The 18,581-nt window shown below is 47.2% G+C and overlaps 1 protein-coding gene across 22 annotated transcripts in view; it reads left to right on the top strand.

The window, feature by feature from the left end:
* The window catches only part of DNM1 (dynamin 1), a 104,103-nt gene that overhangs the window by 47,749 nt on the left and 37,773 nt on the right, over positions 1-18,581 (top strand). For 17 of the 22 annotated variants that reach the window (XR_012155249.2, XR_012155247.2, XR_012155250.2 and 14 more), the window contains exons 9-14: positions 338-405; positions 1,558-1,696; positions 13,494-13,580; positions 13,833-13,903; positions 15,358-15,409; positions 17,379-17,390. Coding sequence is in view for 18 of the 22 variants with exons in the window: in XM_073314334.2 (XP_073170435.1) it covers positions 338-405; positions 1,558-1,696; positions 13,494-13,580; positions 13,833-13,903; positions 15,358-15,409; positions 17,379-17,390 (429 nt within the window). In the remaining 4 variants the exon portion in view is untranslated. Of the gene's footprint in view, positions 1-337; positions 406-1,557; positions 1,697-5,300; positions 5,440-13,493; positions 13,581-13,832; positions 13,904-15,357; positions 15,410-17,378; positions 17,391-18,581 lie in introns of all 22 variants that reach the window. The other 5 variants (XM_073314333.2, XM_078849058.1, XM_073314340.2 and 2 more) reach the window with 3 other exon arrangements.

Genomic DNA, 18,581 nt, shown 5'->3' with positions numbered 1-18,581 from the left:
GCCACACTGCTATTTTTATCACACTAGTTCAGTTGGAGCTAACATGTACATCTACCCAAGCTGGAAGTTACAACTCCAGCTTGGGTGTAGACGTACACGGACAGTCAAGCCCTAAGCTGGGTTTCCAAAGTTCACACAGCATATGAGTGCTGGCAACAGAAGCCTGATCTCCTGACTCCCACTCCTGTGCTCCAGCCAACAGGCCACACTCCTGCTCCACACCTTCATCTTGCAGGGCTGAGTCATGACCTGGCAGGGGCCCTCTGCTCTGTATCTGCATGATGCTCTGCTGTATGGGTTGCCGGGCCCCTTCTGACAATCTTTTCTTCTGGTGCAGATGGAGTTTGACGAGAAGGAACTCCGGCGAGAGATCAGCTACGCCATCAAGAACATCCATGGTATCAGGCATGTATCATGCACTAGGCAGGCCTATGACTGCACAGCCTTGTAAATATCTCTAGACCTTCCAAACCAAGCTGAGAAGACTTCAGAGGTACGGTAGGTCAGCAGAGGGGAGGGAACACCTGTCTGGGCCATTGGCAGGTGAACTGCCTTGTATTGGGTGGTACTGATGTTCATCCAAATCAGTTTGCTTTCTGTTTCCATGTGAGAGCAGCAGGAGCCTGAAAGGTAAAATTGTCTTGGTGATCATCCTTTTTCTTCCATCTCCTGTGCTGAATGTGAGAAAGAGGAAGTGACATCACATTGTAGTAAGAGGAAGTGACATAGGAAGGGATGCTAAACACCTCCTACACACCTTTTTAATTTCTTAAAATATTGTTTTAGTTTATTTTCCCAGATCTACTAGGGCTCGATCCTGCAAGCTGGTGCTGAGCACACTCAACCATCAGTGACTTCAATGGGAGCTGAGGGTGCTCAGTACTTTGCAGGACCAGGTCCCAAATGCATGGTAAGTTAACATGTTTGCATTTGTGTTAGAGAAGATTAATGATGTGTGGCTTATGATGCCTAACAGGCAGCCTTACCTGAGAGATGTTGAGATACTGCGATTCCCCCTGTGGTCAGTGGGGACTGTGGGAGCCCAGCACCCCTCAGAATCTCTATTGAACTCTGGAGAATGCAAGCAGGTGATCAGATATTGACAAGTTTATTTTCTTCTCCTTCAGCTCATTCCATCTGATCTGGTCAGGCTCATTTGAGCAATAGTATTAGTATTTATTGCTCCCTTATTATAATTAAGAAAGGGTTTCTTAAAACTCTCTAAGGGTGATATTCACCAGAGGGCCAGCCCTATGAACTACTTAAACCCTAAATGCCCCCCGCCTTAAAGGCTGAAGTGGTACATAAGCTTAGTGTTGGTCCCTGTGTTGGTCATTTTCACCCTAAGAGATCATTTTTGTGAAATGTTGAGCACCCTCCATTCCCGTTGATTTCAGTGAGGTTTTGTTCATGGGTTTTATGGTTCCTCCGGGCCAATGAGCTGGGTGTCAGTGATACAAGGGCCTGCTCTGAAATGTCTGTGTAATGCTGTGACATTCTCCTTCCCCCCTCTACCTCCCCTCCTGCCTTGTCTTGTCCCCCGCCCTGGGTGTTTAGAACCGGTCTCTTCACGCCCGACATGGCCTTTGAGACCATTGTGAAAAAGCAGGTGAAGAAGATTAAAGAGCCTTGCCTGAAATGCGTGGACATGGTCATTTCGGAGTTAATCAATACCGTTAGACAATGCACCAAGAAGGTAACCGGAGGGAACATGGAGTTCACACGCTAACACCTGCCCGCCCACCTGCTCGCTGGCTGAAGCACAGCACTGTGATCTGGGCAAGGAGCTGCCTGCAGTGAAACTTGATGTTTCTAACCACCTCCTCAGCAGCATGACTAGACCTGAGTGATACTAGCCTGGGGCATTCCAGCCAACCAGCCAATCAGAAAGAGATGGGACAGCTGATAGGAGTGGGTTGCTGCCAGTCTCCCCCATTCCATGAGAGGTGTCTTTGGAACATTGGGGTCTCCCCCCACATGCCCATTCCAGAAACACAACCCCCTCCACCAGCTCTCTAACATGAACATTAACTCTTTATAACAACCAAGGTTATTTCTTCCTCTAGAGGCTGATGGTTTATATCTGATTTGAATTTAATTTCTGATATTAATTTCCAAGTCAGAGTCTGGGATATAGATTTCCCCTGGGAACTTCTGGGGACTTGGTATCACCCAATCTGGCCCCTGATTGACCATCACAGAGCAAAAGGGTACATAAACTCTCAAATGTGGAGGATCAAGATTCAAGAGGGGAAGTAGGCTTTGCTAATATGGAATGATCAAGCTGTGGGCTTCCCTACAGGGAGATGTTCCTAAGCTTGTGGAATTTGGTATGGTTTCTGATTGGCTTGGTTTGTATCTTGTTTTGAAGGAGCAGTAAATGGCTGAGAAGAAGGAAAGTGGAGGTGTCCACTCTCTCCTGAGTTCCTGCCTTTCCCTTCCTCCTGCTGTGATGGGGGTGCCCTGGAGGTTTCATTCTCTGGGTTCTGATTGACTGTTGTGGACTTCAGTTGGGATGTGGGAGAGAGCCAGTCATAATTCTGTCGATCCTGCAAATATTGCGATTTTCATGTCTGAGTTTGGGCTTAGATTTAATGTTGAGAAGCAGTGTGAGAAAGACGGGGAGACTGCCTGCCATTCCTCTCAGCCATGGCCTGCTGCTTCAGACAGGTCCAGGTCCTGGTGAAAGGGCATCTCAGCCAGAGTGTGATAGCGTGGGCACTGGAGACTCTTGGTATGTCGGATCACTGCTGGCCATTCAGGAGCAGGTAACCGGGTGAGGGCATTGCAGGAGACTCCCAAGGGAGATTGAAACCTCGAATTCGGAGAAAAAAAAAAAGCGGGGGGGGGGAGGGGGCGCGAGTGGTGAGTCTCAGGTTTGCTCTGCAAGAGACTGCATTGCTTGGGGCTGGAGGTCTCTGCAGAGGTGCTTAGGCTCAAATACATGTGCTTTGTCCCAGTCCATACTGGGAGAGCAAAGTGGACAGACAGTGACAGATTCCTCAAGTTTTTAGAATGCTGGGAGGAGCTTCCTTTTTCTATCCTGCTGTCTTCTGTTGAGGTATGTAGCTGTGGGGAGCACCCAGAAAATTGCCCTTAGTGCTGGTGACAGGTAAGCAAAGACCTTTGGGCTGCCAAGTACCCAGAGTCATCCAGTAACTGAATCTGAAGTGCCCACTTTTCAAGTCCCCTTAATCCTCCCTTGGTTAGTTTTACCATCCATCAAGCATCATTTAAGTCTTTATCACTCCTGCCCTCTTCTCCCTTACGAATCATTTTCCCTGTCTTTCTTTCTTTCTTTCTTTCTTTCTTTCTTTCTTTCTTTCTTTCTTTCTTTCTTTCTTTCTTTCTTTCTTTCTTTCTTTCTTTCTTTCTTTCTTTCTTTCTTTCTTTCTTTCTTTCTTTCTTTCTTTCTTCCTTCCTTCCTTCCTTCCCTCCCTTCCCATTTCTGTCTATCTCCACCTTCATTGTCTTGTCTTTCTCTTTCTTTTTCCTTGAGGAATGAATTTACACCAGTAGTGAAATTGTCTCTATTATAGACATGAAGGACAGATTCTTCCTTCCATGAGGATACCTGGTACCCAAGAGAGAGGGAAATGTAAAGATCAGGGAGGACAGAAAGAGACCTTGGGACAGAAGATGGGAACTCAGTATTCCACAGCCACCTCTAATGGAGTGAGGGAGACTGGGCAGGTGTGGTACACAGGTGACACACACATAGGAAAGAAAGAGGAAATGTTGGAAAGAGGTGGACAAAGAGGAACAAATCTAGCTGGGGGAGATACTGGGTCAGTTATAGCAAGAGATACTGGGTCAGACCATCGTCTCCGTTGACGATGGTCTGAAGGGAGTGTGAGGGGAATCAGAATGTTTAAGGTGTTTTCTTGTTAGTGTAGCGGGTTTGGGTCCCATAGTGGTTCAGAGGCTAGAGACTGAGTTTGCTGCAGTTCATGTTGTGTGTGTGCGCAAGTGTGAGTGGTGACATTTTTGACTTTAAAGAAACAAAGTGGTGATGTTACTAAAATTTTCAGATAGCTAAAGGGACATTTTGTGTGAGGGTCCCTTTCCCAGGCTCCATCCACTGAGCCTGACTCAGATACATCTAAAGGGGCTATATTGAACTTAGCAGGTAGGTTGAATCTCTGAATAGGCAGTGAGACCTGGAACATATTTTCTGAGACATGCAGGGGCCATTTTAACTTTAAGGGCACCCGCTCTTTACCCAAACAAGGGCTTCACTGGCAACCTGCCAGGCTCTGAGAAGTGTACCTGGGAGGAGATGGGTACTCTGGAAACTACACATCCCAACATGAACAGAGCAGCCTTTCACATTAGCTGTAAGTGACATAATGCATGGGAAAAGGTGCTGTGATCAAAATGGAGCAGTGTATGTCTGGGGTTGAAGTATCTCTGGACAGCTGTGCCAGTGGACAGGGCTGAGGGCAGTACAGCTGTGCTGGAGGAGCTGCTCCTTTTGCTGCTGTGGTTCCAGAGAACACTGCAGTTCAGAAGTCTGCATCTGGCACAGCGGGAGGACAGAGCTGCTGCCCCCCCCAACCCCCGGTAATGTGGGATGGGGAGGGAACAGGGAGAGTGCGGGGGCCCCAGGCTGGGGGTGAGGTGGGGAGGAGTCATGTGGGGGGGGTCATGTGCCCCCCCCCCTTTGTGTCCCTCCCATGAGTTGCCTATGTGCAGCATACTGGTAAGAAATAAATTCTACTTGCGCCACTGCCCCCAGTCCCCACCCCCATGCAGTCCATCTTTAGATGGAATGGATTAGGGGGAACTTAAGGGAAGAAGAAAGAGAAAGGGATAAAGCTGGTGGGTAAAAAGGCAAGAAAAGAGACCCATGGAACAGCAGAGAGAAATGAGACTGACCCAGGTGAGGAAAAGAGTGAGAGGCTCAGTGTGTTCAGCCTTCATTGCCTGTGGAGAAGGCTTGCTCTGGGAGAGGGATCCCTGGATGCATCCATCCACCCATCCATTTTGTTGGGCTCTGTTTCATGGTTTCACCTACTCTGTCTGTTCCTTCCCACTGTGCCATTTCCATGCATCTGTAGAATCCCTTGATACTTGGCAGCACATGGGCCCTGCAGCAATGCTCACCTGCTTCAATTTATCTGTGGAGTGAACCAAAATCTCACTTCTCATTTTGCCTTGTGTTTTTCTCTTCTTTCTTTTCCTCTCTCTCTCTCTCTCTTTTCCTTTTCTGCTCTATCTCTCAATCTCTCTCTGCCTCCGTCTGCTTTGCTCTTCTTTCTTCCTTGTTGCTTCTTCCCTCCCTGCCCCTCACTGTGCAGAACGGGTCTCTTCACGCCTGACCTCGCTTTTGAAGCCATAGTGAAAAAGCAGGTGCAGAAGTTGAAGGAGCCGAGTCTGAAGTGTGTGGATATGGTAGTGAGTGAGCTCACATCCACCATCAGAAAGTGTAGCGAAAAGGTAAAGAAACCAACAACATAAAGAAAGGGCAAAGCACCACTCCTCTTTCTCACACACACACATACCCTTTCCTCACACCCTTCAGGGCCTGGGCTCACACCAGGGGACCAACAACAAATCTGGTGAGAACAAGGAGAACAGCCATGGAAGTCAGGTTCTACTATATAAATAATCATCTGATGAAAAGAAGCAGCCCACAGGCATCCAAGCAGTGTGAAAAGTAGGGGAGAGGGATCAGGCCTCAGCTGATGGATCTCTTTGCTATGAATTCAGAAGTCAGCTGGATACAGCTGATTGTTTGCTAGCCAGCCCCCATTCCTCACTTCAGCCCCTTGGCATGCAGCTCGGTGTAGAATAAACCCCCTTGCAAGCCCCTCACCCTACTCTTCCTGATTGCACGTTGAAAACCTTTCTGTGTCCCTTTGTTGCTGCCTCTCTGGAAATCCAAACATCTTAGAACAAGGAAACAAGTTAGAGAGAGGCCTTAAAAAATAAAAAGAATCCAGGCCCCTCTGCCAGATTATTGGGCCACAGAATAACCCCAGCCTCCATCCAGATGACAGAGCTCTATGTCTTCTCCCTCTCATTTTCCTGCTGATCTTTAACTCTACACATTATGCTAGTAAAGAGAGAAGGATTAATCTTGTGCTGCTTTTCCCTGCCCCGAAGCAAAGGAAAGGAGGCAAATTCCAGGGTATCTTAAAGAGCAGCAAAGTGGAAAAAGGTACCACCCATTTGAATAAGTAGAGGCCATCATACATGCGCTAGTATATGTCTGGGGGAAAGTGGGTTGGTTTCCTAGGCCTGTATGGTGCAGTAGAGAGCGCCACACACCTCTTTAAATAGAAGGGTAGACTAACTAATTAATACGTTAATTTGCCAAGGAAGGACTAAAATCCTGCACCCCACCAGCCCAGCTGTGCAAGTTTCTCTGCCAGGTGAGTTAAAGGGGACAGCACTTCTTGTTCCAGTTGGAAGCCTCTATAAAAATTACCCACAATCCCTTTTCTGCATTGGAGGGTCTGGGCTGGCCAACATACATAATCCCAGATTTGTGGGGCAGGATTAGGAAGAGACAGGTGGGAAAGAAGGGAGAATCCAGTATAAATTTAAGAGCTCAGAATAATGGCAAGAGATGAAGGGACCTCATTGTATTCAGCAGGGCTGATCTCAGCAGCTACTGCACTTTGCTCATTGCCATCCCTCGAGCACTGCTGCTCCATCCCAAAGGATTTCTCTCTCTAAATCCTCCTGTTTTCCAGCTCAGTGTGGGAGACACTCCTCCATCCTTCCCCCTCCACCCGCCATGTTTGCTTGTAGTGATTTTGGTTTGTTTCCATTGATGTTTTTCTGTCTCTGATTGAAGTTGTATCTTCAGGGGAGAGAAATCAGTGTAGAGGGGAAAAAGAAAAACTGCAGTGTTAGTGGACACTAGCTTCTTACAGTGTGGCACCCTGCTCAGATGGCTGGGATCTTACCCATCCACCTTCTGTGGATTTTGAAACTCATTCTGGCGTGGTAGGATGGACAGATTTGGCACTGAAGGAAGAAAGGGAGGGTAGAGGTTTTCTAGGGTGGAGATGAAATAATGGAGTTGTACAGTCAGGATTTACATTTCCATGTCCAGGCCTCTGAGCAACAGAAAATAGGAAAGGAAGCAAGGGGGAAATGTAGCTGATGGGACAGAAGAGAGCTTGTCACCAGGAGTTGATGAGGCAGGAAGAAAAGAAAATCCGCTGTAAGATAGTGCTGGACTGAATCCAGAAGTCCTTTCACAGTCCTTATCTAGAGATGGTCCCATTGTAGTCAATGGAAGCTTTGCTGGAACAAGGACTGCAGAATTTGGTCTCTACAAATTAGAGATGGAAAAAACTTTGCTCTTTTGCCTGGCCAGTGCAAGGTTGCTCCCTCCATCTGTGTAATTGGCTTAGACATCTACAGAATCAGGATGGAAATGTCTGGACTCTCGGGTGTGGCAGGTTCTCAGCCCTTCATCCCACCAAAGGTGAGGAGTTGATGTTTGCCCAGTGTCTTTGTCCTATAAATCCAGATTTGGGTTGGGTTTGAATTGGGCGTATCTATTATTAAAGTGATTTATTAATATTGCTTGTGACAGTGCCCTCAGTGTGTGAGGTGCTTTTCAAGCAAAAAAGAAAGCCCCTTTCCAAAGGAGCACACAATCTGAGGACAGACATACATTCAAATAGAGTTTAGGGGGAGGGGTACAATATATAAATAGAATAGTTCTGTGGATGAAGGGAAAGCAGTGGACGTGCTGTTCCTTGACTTTAGCAAAGCTTTTGACACTGTCTCCCACAGTATTCTTGCCAGCAAGTTAAAGAAGTATGGGCTGGATGAATGGACTATAAGGTGGATAGAAAGCTGGCTAGATTGTCGGGCTCAACGGGTAGTGATCAATGGCTCCATGTCTAGTTGGCAGCCGGTATCAAGTGGAGTGCCCCAAGGGTCAGTCCTGGGGCTGGTTTTGTTCAATATCTTCATAAATGATCTGGAGGATGGTATGGATTGTACCCTCAGCAAGTTTGCAGATGACACTAAACTGGGAGGAGAGGTAAATACGCTGGAGGGTAGGGATAGGATACAGAGGGACCTAGACAAATTGGAGGATTGGGCCAAAAGAAATCTGATGAGGTTCAACAAGGACAAGTACAGAGTCCTGCACTTAGGACGGAAGAATCCAATGCACCGCTACAGACTAGGGACCGAATGGCTAGGCAGCAGTTCTGCAGAAAAGGACCTAGGGGTGACAGTGGACGAGAAGCTGGATATGAGTCAGCAGTGTGCCCTTGTTGCCAAGAAGGCCAATGGCATTTTGGGATGTATATGTAGGGGCATTGCCAGCAGATCGAGGGACATGATCGTTCCCCTCTATTTGACACTGGTGAGGCCTCATCTGGAGTACTGTGTCCAGTTTTGGGCCCCACACTACAAGAAGGATGTGGAAAAATTGGAAAGAGTCCAGCGGAGGGCAACAAAAATGATTAGGGGACTGGAACACATGAGTTATGAGGAGAGGCTGAGGGAACTGGGGATGTTTACTTTGCGGAAAAGAAGAATGAGGGGGGATTTGATAGCTGCTTTCAACTACCTGAAAGGGGGTTCCAAAGAGGATGGATCTAGACTGTTCTCAGTGGTACCAGATGACAGAACAAGGAGTAATGGTCTCAAGTTTCAGTGGGGGAGATTTAGGTTGGATATTAGGAAAAACTTTTTCACTAGGAGGGTGATGAAACACTGGAATGTGTTACCTAGGGAGGTGGTGAAATCTCCTTCCTTAGAAGTTTTTAAGGTCAGGCTTGACAAAGCCCTGGCTGGGATGATCTGATTGGGGATCGGTCCTGCTTTGAGCAGGGGGTTGGACTAGATGACCTCCTGAGGTCCCTTCCAATCCTGATATTCTATGATCTAGGTGGGACTAACCTTCATCTTGACAAAATGCAGTTAATATACATATGTCAACTAGATTTTTCATAGACCGCACAGCAGAAGTGAGTCTTTAAGGGGGACTTAAATGCCAGGAAAGTAGGAGCTTTGTGGATGAGTTCAGGAAGGGGTTTTCCATGCATAGGGGGCAGTGTGGAAGAAGCAACAGAGATGATGGTGCAAGAAGCTGATAAACAGAGAATCAAGGCTGTCGCCATTAGAAGAGCAGAGGATGCGGAACAAAATGAGGTTTGACAAGGAGGGGGAGCAGAGCTATACAGGGCTCTGAAAACAGTGGCAAGAAACTTGTATTGGATGGGGGAGCAGAGGGGAGAACAGAATTCCAAGTGTGTGTATGAGAGAGAGAGAGAGATGATTAAGATGTTTGGCAGGGAAGATGACTTTAGCAGCAGCATTTTATATGGATTGGAGCGGGCAATGGAGGCAGATGTTGCAGAATCAAGATGGGAAATTCTGAGGGCCTGAAGGACAGATTTAGCTGTAGGGTCGGCTGTACATGTGACACTTTCTCATGATGTAAAGCTATGGAGATGAACTGTGTAGAGGACTTACTGATGTGTAGTACTTGTCCATTATTTCATACGTCTTGGGCTGCATACCTGCTTGATCTCCAACTAAGCAGGGTTAGGGCTAGTTAATATTTGGATGAGAGACCTCCAAGGAAAGTCTAGGTTCTGCAGGAATTGTCATGGTAGAATACCCACCATCCTACCATAGTGTTAGGAGCCTATGCTACCTCTGGGATGAGACATAAAATTGAGACTCTGTTTATTAAAGACCCACAAAGCTTTTCATAAGAGGAATGTTAATCCAAGTTTCCTGGGCATTGGGGGAGCTATATGCTACCTCCCTACCAACTGAATTTCATGCAGCCTCAGTTGCATAGAGTATTCTTGACTATCTGTTCACAACTACTCCATGATGTTGCTGTGTGCTATGAAAAACTATCTTGAAGGGAGCTACACCCGATTTCACTGCTGTAAATAAAATCAGAATCAGGCCATGTAAGGAACTGCTGCTAATTGCTCCCCCATCCCAACTTTGGCTGTCTCTTCGATAGCAGTCAATAGCTAGTCTCTCTTCACATGGCTAAACCATGTTCACAAAGGCGCCAAAGAACAGATGGCTTTGTCTCTTCTACGGATCTTTAGTTATTATAGTTGTTAATCATAATCTCTTATTCCATCCTGAATGATCTCAAAGTGCTTTAAAACTGCTCATACAAGGATCTCTTCATCCACCAATGAAATCAGCCTACTCTGGGGTATAATGAGAGAGTTTTTCACCGCACACAGCAACATTATGCAGTAGTTGTGAGCAGATAGTCAAGAATACCCTGTGCAACTGAGGCTGCACGAAGTTCAGTTGCTCGGGAGGCAGAGAATCGGAGCCAGTGCTTCTAGGAATGTAGCATCCCCTCTCATGGATTGCAAAAAGCAGGAACTTTCTGTGTCCAAACTGCACAGCAGAGCCTTATGTATGCAGAAAGGGTGCCTTACAAATCAGGATTCTTTCAGTTAGAGATCTTAAGATTCCTGACTAAGAGATGGGCACTCAGTGTTAGCAAGAACAGGGACCTAGAGCTGTGTCATGAGGATTTCCCTGGGGCTAGGCTGTTTTAAGAGAGGGTCTTGAGCTTGCATTATGACTGGAGAGGGAAATGCAATTAGGTCAGAAGTGAAAACCTACTTGAGTGTGGAAATCCCTCCCAGACCGGCTGAGAGCCCCTGGCAGGGTCACCTGCTCTCCCGTCTTTCAGAGTCATGGCATTTCTGGGTGCTGCTTGCACTGCTGGCATTACCCCACCCCCACCCCTTGCATTCCATTGCATGTTCCCCAGTGGACATGACATCCTGTGGCCAGTCTTCATGTCCCCCTTCTTGCCCACCCCTGCTTCTCCCACGCATGCCGAGGTGGGAGGCCTCCTGCATGACGTCTTGTGAACGTGGTGCTGTTGGTTTCTTTTGCTTGTAACCTTTGCTGGTTGATCCTGATTTGAATAAACTGAGAACGTTTTGCACCTCACCTTGCCTTTGTTCATGTTATTTATTTTTTTGTTCTTAAGTCAAAGAAGCTGAGATTTGCTTAGAGATTTTCCAACTTCCTGTTTTTGATTCTTTGACATGAAGCACCCCCTCAACCTCAGAAGAAAACAGGAAGTGCTGCCTCTCCCTCTAAAGCAACAAGCAGCCTAGACTATAAAGATCCAAGAGAAATCTTAATATGCCCCTTCTCAAGGTATAAGGGGAGCCCGTTTCCACATGGGGCCACCTTCAGTGTGAGCAGAAAGCTGTTCCTATCAATCTGGAGCCAGTGACATTCAGAACAGAAGAGTTATTTATAAAGAGAGGGGCCTGATCCCCTGCTCCCTTACTCCAGCCATATGCCAGGGAAGCTGTGTTGATTTCAAGGGCATGGCAGTGGTGCAATTAACCTGGAGTGACACAGTGGTGAAGCAGACCCAAATACCTCAGTACTTGATGGCAATTGCCCTATGCCTTTGAGCTTCCAATGGTGATTGTGCAGGGTCTGGGCTGATTCCTGTAGCATATTGTCATAGTCCTTTATTTATAAGAATCCAAAAGCCAAATCAGATTTAAAAACCCCCATCAGATCAGCAGAACTGAGGCAGTGCAGTACTAAGGCAGATGAGAGACATGGCCAAAAATGAAGCCCAAAATAGTAGGAGGAGGTAATGATGATGATGTCAGGAAATTCCAGTTGGCGTTAAATGGTCAAATTGAAATATTTCAAAATATTAGAACAAAATGGAAAAAAAACAACTTTCTGGGGAGGGAGGGAGAGAAAGGAGTGATCTGACTACAGGCCTGGAGTTGAGACTTCAGCTAATGTAGGCCTTGATCCTGCACTCAGAACTACATAGTTGCTGCCCTATTGAGGTTAATGCAGCACTTGGGCCCTACGGTGTGATCTTGGGCAAGTCATTTTATCTCACTATTCCTCAGTAAAGTGGGGGATAGTGGCACTTGTTCCTCTCAGGAATGGTGCAGGAATTAGCTGATTCATGCTGGTTAAGTGCTAAGTAGAGAATGATTAACTGGATAATAAAGGGGCCTAATTATTATTATGATTATTACAATAGCGTCTAGAGGCCCTAATCAGGGATCAGAGCCCCATTGTGCTAGGTGCTGTACACACGTCAAATGAAAAAGACAGTCCCTGCCCCAAAAAGTTTACTTTTTTTTTTAAAGGAAGAAAGCAAAATGATTCCCTTCTCCAGGGATTGGCCCAAATGCTGCAGTAGCACCACTGTGGGATGTGATGTTTAGGAACAAAAGCCTGATCCCACTGAAGTCAATGGTAAAACTCCCAATGATTTCACTGGGACCACTGCCCCCTTATTGTAGAATACTGTGGCACTTTTTTGTTAAAAAGGAAGTGCTGCCTGAATGCCAGAGGGTTGCCACGGCCCCCATTCAGCTTCCTGGCTTGCACTGTCATGTTTCTCATTCACAATCTCTATGGATTCACCGCCTTGAACAACTGCAGATGACAGTGTCCCTCCACTCCCTTTTGTTTGTGTGCTGCAAACTGAATTCCCTTCTCACGGTGTGAAACAAGCGATTAGTGGTAAAGTAGACTTACCAGTGACACGAATGCTGGCCCTGATTTTCCACTCCCTTGCACCAGTGCAAAGGGAGTGCAGAAGGGGAGTGAAATGCTATAGCCACACACCCGGAGCACCCATAAAGTCCAGGGTTCCTGCTTTCTTCTTGGGAGAAGGCTGGTTCCCTGAGAGGTTGGCCACGCCCTCCGTCTCCACCTGTGGCATTGCTCGTTAGGGCAGGCTACTGTCCACTAGTGATCTAGCTAATGGGATGTGAGACCAGTTTTGATCATCTTCATTCACCCAGGATGCTCCCCTTAGAGTCAGGGGGTATATCTACCCAGTACACTGCATTTTAGAGCCCACAGCAGTGTGGGCTAGTACTACAGCGCTAAAAACAGCTGTGTAGACGTTTGGGCTCGGACTGGCCCTTGGATTCTGAAGCCCAGGGAGGGAGTTTAAGAGCCCAAGCCGCAACATCTGCACTGCTGTTTTTAGCGCCATAGTACAAGCCCAAGTCTGTAGACCTGGACTCTGAGAACTCGCTGCTGCAGGTTTTAAAAAAAGTGTAGCCAAAAGCCAGGGCAACAATGCCATGGCATCGCTTTCCTAAGTTGCCAATAAGAAGCTGACCTTCTTCAGAGAACTACTCATTGGGCTTATTGGGATACAACCAGCCATGGGCTTAAGCCATAAAACTGGGATTTCAGACATGCCCGAGACTGGGTGTGTTCAGATCTGGGGATGGGCCCTTTGCTATGTGAAACAAATTGGGCTGGCAGTAGTCTGGTCTCCTGCAGGATAGGAGGGTTGCTGCTGAGGAGAAGGGCTGCTCTCTGAAGAAGCTCAAAGCACAGTGAGTGAGATCTTTGGCCCCACAGGAACTTGGGAAAATCTGTCTGCAATTCTGGCTTTCCTGTGCCTTTAGCCCTCTAGGACCCCTGTTATGGTTGGGAGGGGAGTGTTATTCCCCAGACCCTGCCCCACTTTCCCACGTGCACATGTTTTCTCTCTCCTGCAGCTCAGCCAGTACCCTCACCTGCGGGAGGAGATGGAGCGGATTGTTACTACGCACATTCGTGAGCGAGAGGGCAGGACCAAGGATCAGGTAGGGCCTGCAGGTCTTGCCTGAGGGCAGGAGGCAGAGGGGAAGCCTTTAGGGAAAGAGTCTGAGCTATAGGGATAGAGATGGGCCTTGTTGTAAAGTTGGGATCTGGAGAGGAGTGCCCACAAAGCACAAGGAGGTGTTGGCTGAGAAGAGCCATAAGGCAACTCAATGGTGGCTCCTGCTACCTGCCTTTGTGTTAGTAGCACCTATCCCTAGTCTCTCACCCACTTTCTTTATGTCTTTGCCCCCTAGGTCATGCTCCTGATAGACATCGAACTGGCATACATGAACACAAACCACGAGGATTTCATTGGCTTCGCCAAGTAAGCACCAGTGCCCTGAACTGCCTCCTTCCCCCTGCTCCCCTGCAGCCTTGCTCTGTGTGTGCTCTGGTAGGTGGGCTGTAGGACATGACTGCAGAGCACCATGGGTGGAGAGTTTGGAGCAGTTTGCCACACCGGCTTTGATGGGAGGGTGAAGTGAGGTATAATGTGCAGGATGGTAAAGAGAGAAATAGGTTTCCCTCTTCCCCTGGGGGTGAGGGCAGTTCTCTGTGGAGTCCTGACACCCCCCAACTTGATTGTGTCTCACTTCAGCCCACCCACCCCCCACACAAGGCCAACTAACTCCTTAATTGGTTGGAAGGTTATTGTGAGGCATCTCATCCTCGGGAGGTGGGAGACGGGTGTTGCCGCCTCATGCCCTTCCCCCTCAACCCCAGGCCCCTTGGGAAGCAAGGAGTGAAGCTAGGCCTCCAATGTGGCATAGCAGAGTGAGCACTGAGCTGTCAGGATAGAAATTAAAGAAACCCAAAGCTAGAGAAAATCTACAGTGCTGTGGTTGGCATGTCAACCATGTCATTCCACACTGAGAGGAGGGATGGACTGGTGGTTAGAGGACAGGCCCAAGAGACCTTGATTCTATCCCTGGCTCTGCTACTAGTTTGTTGTTTGACCTTGAGCAAGTCCCTTAATCCCTATGTATTTGAGTTTCCCCATCTATAGAACAGAGATAATGACACTGACTCACCCCAGAGGAGTTTGTGAGGCTAAGTATTCATGTTTGTAAAGCACAAGTGAGAACTTGGGTGAAAGACACTAGGGAAGGGCAGGGAATGATCATATCCAACCAGGCAGGACAAAGAATAAAAATCAGGTGGAATTATAAAATTGTTCATGGAGAGTCAGTGTGCTGAGTGTTTTATGAAATGTGGAGCAAAACCTGATCTCTGTCCCCAGAAGATGATGCTGGAACTTAGACAGACCTTACAGTTTAGGCATGTAGGGCCAAACCTAGATCCCATCACAGTCAAAGGTTGTTTTGCAGTTTGAGGTCAAGATATGTCCCAAAATGCTGCAGAGACCAGCAGATGCTGTAGTCTAAAAACATTGCAGAGCTCTCTGTCTGGCTCCTTTCTTCAGTGTATTAATGTTGAAAGGCTTCATGGAAGACTTGTTTACAAGCGGGGTTTGACGGAGGAGAAAGTGGTTGCATGAGAAGAGGGAGGGAGTTACAAACCTAGGGGATGGCATGGGAGAAAGAATGAAGGCAGGAGTGAAGGAGGAATACAGAGGGGGTGGTCAGCAGTTGGTTTAGAAGATGCGTAGGGAGCAAGGGGTTGAGTAGGTCAGGCTGAGAGCAAAGATGTAGGTGAGGTGGGGCTGTACAGGGTTTGGAACTTGAGGGTGAGAAGCGTGAATGTGCTGTTGCAAAGGGAGCAGGATTCAGGAGGGAAGGGAGAGCTGGATGGGGTTTGAATGTCTCATCTTGTTTGTAGTGCTCAACAAAGGAGCAGCCAGATGAGCAAGAAGAAGACAGCTGGCAACCAGGTAAGTTCCCTCCTGCTTGAGGCTGTGAGCGGGATACATACCTTGCTTGAGAGGCTATCAGTTGAGCAGATGTTGAGCCAGACACAGCAGCTCTTCAAAGGTATAAAGAGAGGCAGATGGGAAGAAGATTAGAGAGACACCTTAGCCCCACTGAAATATATGGGATTAGGGAAGCTTGTGAGAAGGACAAAGGGGAAGCATTTCAGAAGAATATGGGCTGTCCCTCCTGCAAAAGAACAATTGTTATGTATGGAGCTGGCATTGTCCTCAGTAAGACTAGGACTGTGGATATCTATTAGCTGCTTAAATACAAGGTCCAAATCATATTCTTTAGTGTCTCTGGTGCAACCCCACTGGCTTTAAGGGTAAGTGAATGGAGGAGCTGGCCCAGCAGAATCTCATGAGGGAGATTGACAAGGTGATTACAGAGGCTTGGAACATCTGCCCTAGCTTAGAGCTCAAAGGATGGGTGCTGCAGACTTTCCTCAGTGCAGGGAGGTATGCAGGGTGCAAGACCCTCTAAAAGAGGGGAGGCTGGGATCCTTGCAGTAGAGAACTGGTTTAGAAACCATGTCACTTTGCATATGATGACCTAGTCCCCTTCTACTATCATCCTGGCGTTGGGTATTGGGCAGAGTCCAGAGCATCTCGAGTTTCATCCATTTCTTTGGGTGACCTTTCATTTCCCTGATGGGTTCACCATGCTTTACAACTGGGCCAGCAACATGCTAGACAGTTAAATTATCAAATGGTCCAATAAAGAGCTGAAAGTGCAGGGGGAGGATCAGGGGTCTCGCCATATAAGCCACTGCTTTCTGGATAGTGGCAGATGTCAGTGTTAATTCAGCTCACATCCCTGGATGCATCATTCACTTCTCTCAGCTGCGCTTGACCTTTCTATGCAGGCAAGAGCTGGAGGATGCTCTCTGATTTGGTGGGTCCTGATGCAAGTTTACAGTCCATCAAAAACTGGGGCAAACTATTCTCTCCAGTTCCCCCAGCCCCAGCTCTAAACTGCCATGCCAGAGTTTTCTTTCCCAGTCACCTCTCTTGACCACATGAATGGTCTCCACTGTCTGGGGGCCAAAGGGCAATTTGCAGAACTTCTGGGGTCACATTTTCTGGAAGAGGCAAGTCCCACCTGAAAGGGACGTTTTAAACCCACCTGCTTGGGAAGATGTCATTGGCACCCATCAGCCCTGCTTGAGTTGGGCATCCTCATGGGGGAGCCTTCTCCTGGGAGAGAATAGTGAAAGGAATGTGAAGTCCCTGCTGCCTCTCTGTAGTAAGCGCATGGAGTGTACGTCCTATTGAAATCCAGAGGGGCAAAGAAGACCTTCCTGTCCTAGAGCTATGGGGAGAATCACAGAGTTATCTGGCCTGGAAGGTCTGCAGAGAGATATGGGCACTTTCTACAGAAGGAGGGTACAGAAGCAGCCCAGCAAAGAATGTAGGTGAAAAACCTCTTCCTTTCCAACCCCAGGTGCTCATCTGGAGTGAATCATCTTCAAAATATATTTGGCCACCTTTCCCTGAAACACAGTTAGAGCTTCAGAGTTGCTGAAGGCTGGTTGGCAGGTTCAGCTGGATCATCGCTTTCTCTGGATGCTATTTCTGAAGGTCTTTACTGGGTATCTCCCAGCTGCAGGGAGACCATCCTCTGAAGGGTACCAGCAAGTACCTTTCCTTTGCCCTGGGTGTGGAATGGCTCTGGGAGCCAGTCCTTTTCCGTTTCATTTGTTTATTTGCCTGTCACTGGCTTGAGCTTTCATTTCCTTTAGCAGATTTTATTTTGGGGCCTGGGGTCTTTGATGTTTTTGCAGCTGACATGCTAATTTGGTAAAAGATTCTGATGATTAATTTTTGAGGCTCTTTCCTCCTTCCACTCTTCTTTTCCTAGTAACAATCTCTCCTCTCTCTGCTCCTCTCCTCTCTTCTCTGCTGCTGTTGCTATGGTTCCCCTTTGCAGGATGAGATCCTGGTGAGTAGAAGGCCGCTCAGCAGGCTGTGCTAATGAGCATTAATGATGCATCTGGGGAAAGCAGGATCAGGAACAGCACATGGACCATTCCACCTGCTACTGCAGTGGGGGGAAGTGGCTGCTGATGTTAGATACAGATGAAGTGGAAGTGGGGAACAAAGGCAGCATGTTGATGAGAATTTCTTTAGCTGCCTCTAAAGTGTGTAAGCAGGAGGAGCTGGGGAGACCATTCAATCTAGAGATCAGGATCTGGGGTTCAGCTTTAGTGCCCTCTTCTGCCAGCAGAGAGAATTGGTCCATTGTGAATTTTAACAATCAGCAGCATGAAAGAGAGGAGTGACAATCCACTCATCCCTGCCTACAGATATGGACAATGAATGCACTGATTCAGACACCATGCAGATGTTTATTAAGTCACACAAAACAGTATTCATTCATGCACAAACACCTAGCCGTTCACATACATACTGCTTACAACACACTCATTTTTAACATGCACAAACATGCAGCGGTACATACACATATAGGCTAATTCACATGTGCAGTAACACAGGCTCATGCACACATGTACAATGATGAACACCTGCAGTAATGCACATTCACATATATATATATATATATATATATGTATATATCATGCTTATATTTAAGCTATTACATACATATACTCTTTCTACTAACTCACATGTACAGGAATAGACAAACATTGATTTAAAGTTACAAAGTCCGCTAATCAATAATCTCGTAGCTCACTTACAGAATGTAAATATGGGACTTTATATCTATAGCTTATATATATCTGTGTTAAAGCTAATGTACATATATATAGTAACAGTGCCACTTATCTCACACAGTTAAGTTCAGGGTGTGAATTCCAGATGCATCATTATTCCCAGATGTTCAGTATCTCCTTGTGTTACTAAATTAAATAATTTGTTTTTCATTTACCTCTCTCTACTTTTCTTCTTGAATTGCATCCCCTTGAGCTCTGTGAAGCAGTCTGCTCCAACCCCAAGTGGTGGGAGAGCTCCTTGTCTCTGCCAGGGTGTGCTTCTTCCTTTGCTCTTTCTAGGCCTGGCCTTTTCTGGGTGTGATTGTTGCTGTGATTTGGTTTCTGTGGGTTGGGCCAGTGTCTGAGATTCTCTCTACAGTTCTCTCTTCCCCTTGAGTGCTTGGCAAATGGTGTAACCC

This window comes from Lepidochelys kempii, chromosome 16 (genome assembly GCF_965140285.1).
Source record: "Lepidochelys kempii isolate rLepKem1 chromosome 16, rLepKem1.hap1, whole genome shotgun sequence".
In the NCBI taxonomy this organism is placed as follows: Eukaryota; Metazoa; Chordata; order Testudines; family Cheloniidae; genus Lepidochelys; species Lepidochelys kempii.
Note: the sequence above shows the minus strand (reverse complement) of the source record. Positions and strands in the feature narration are given on the sequence as shown.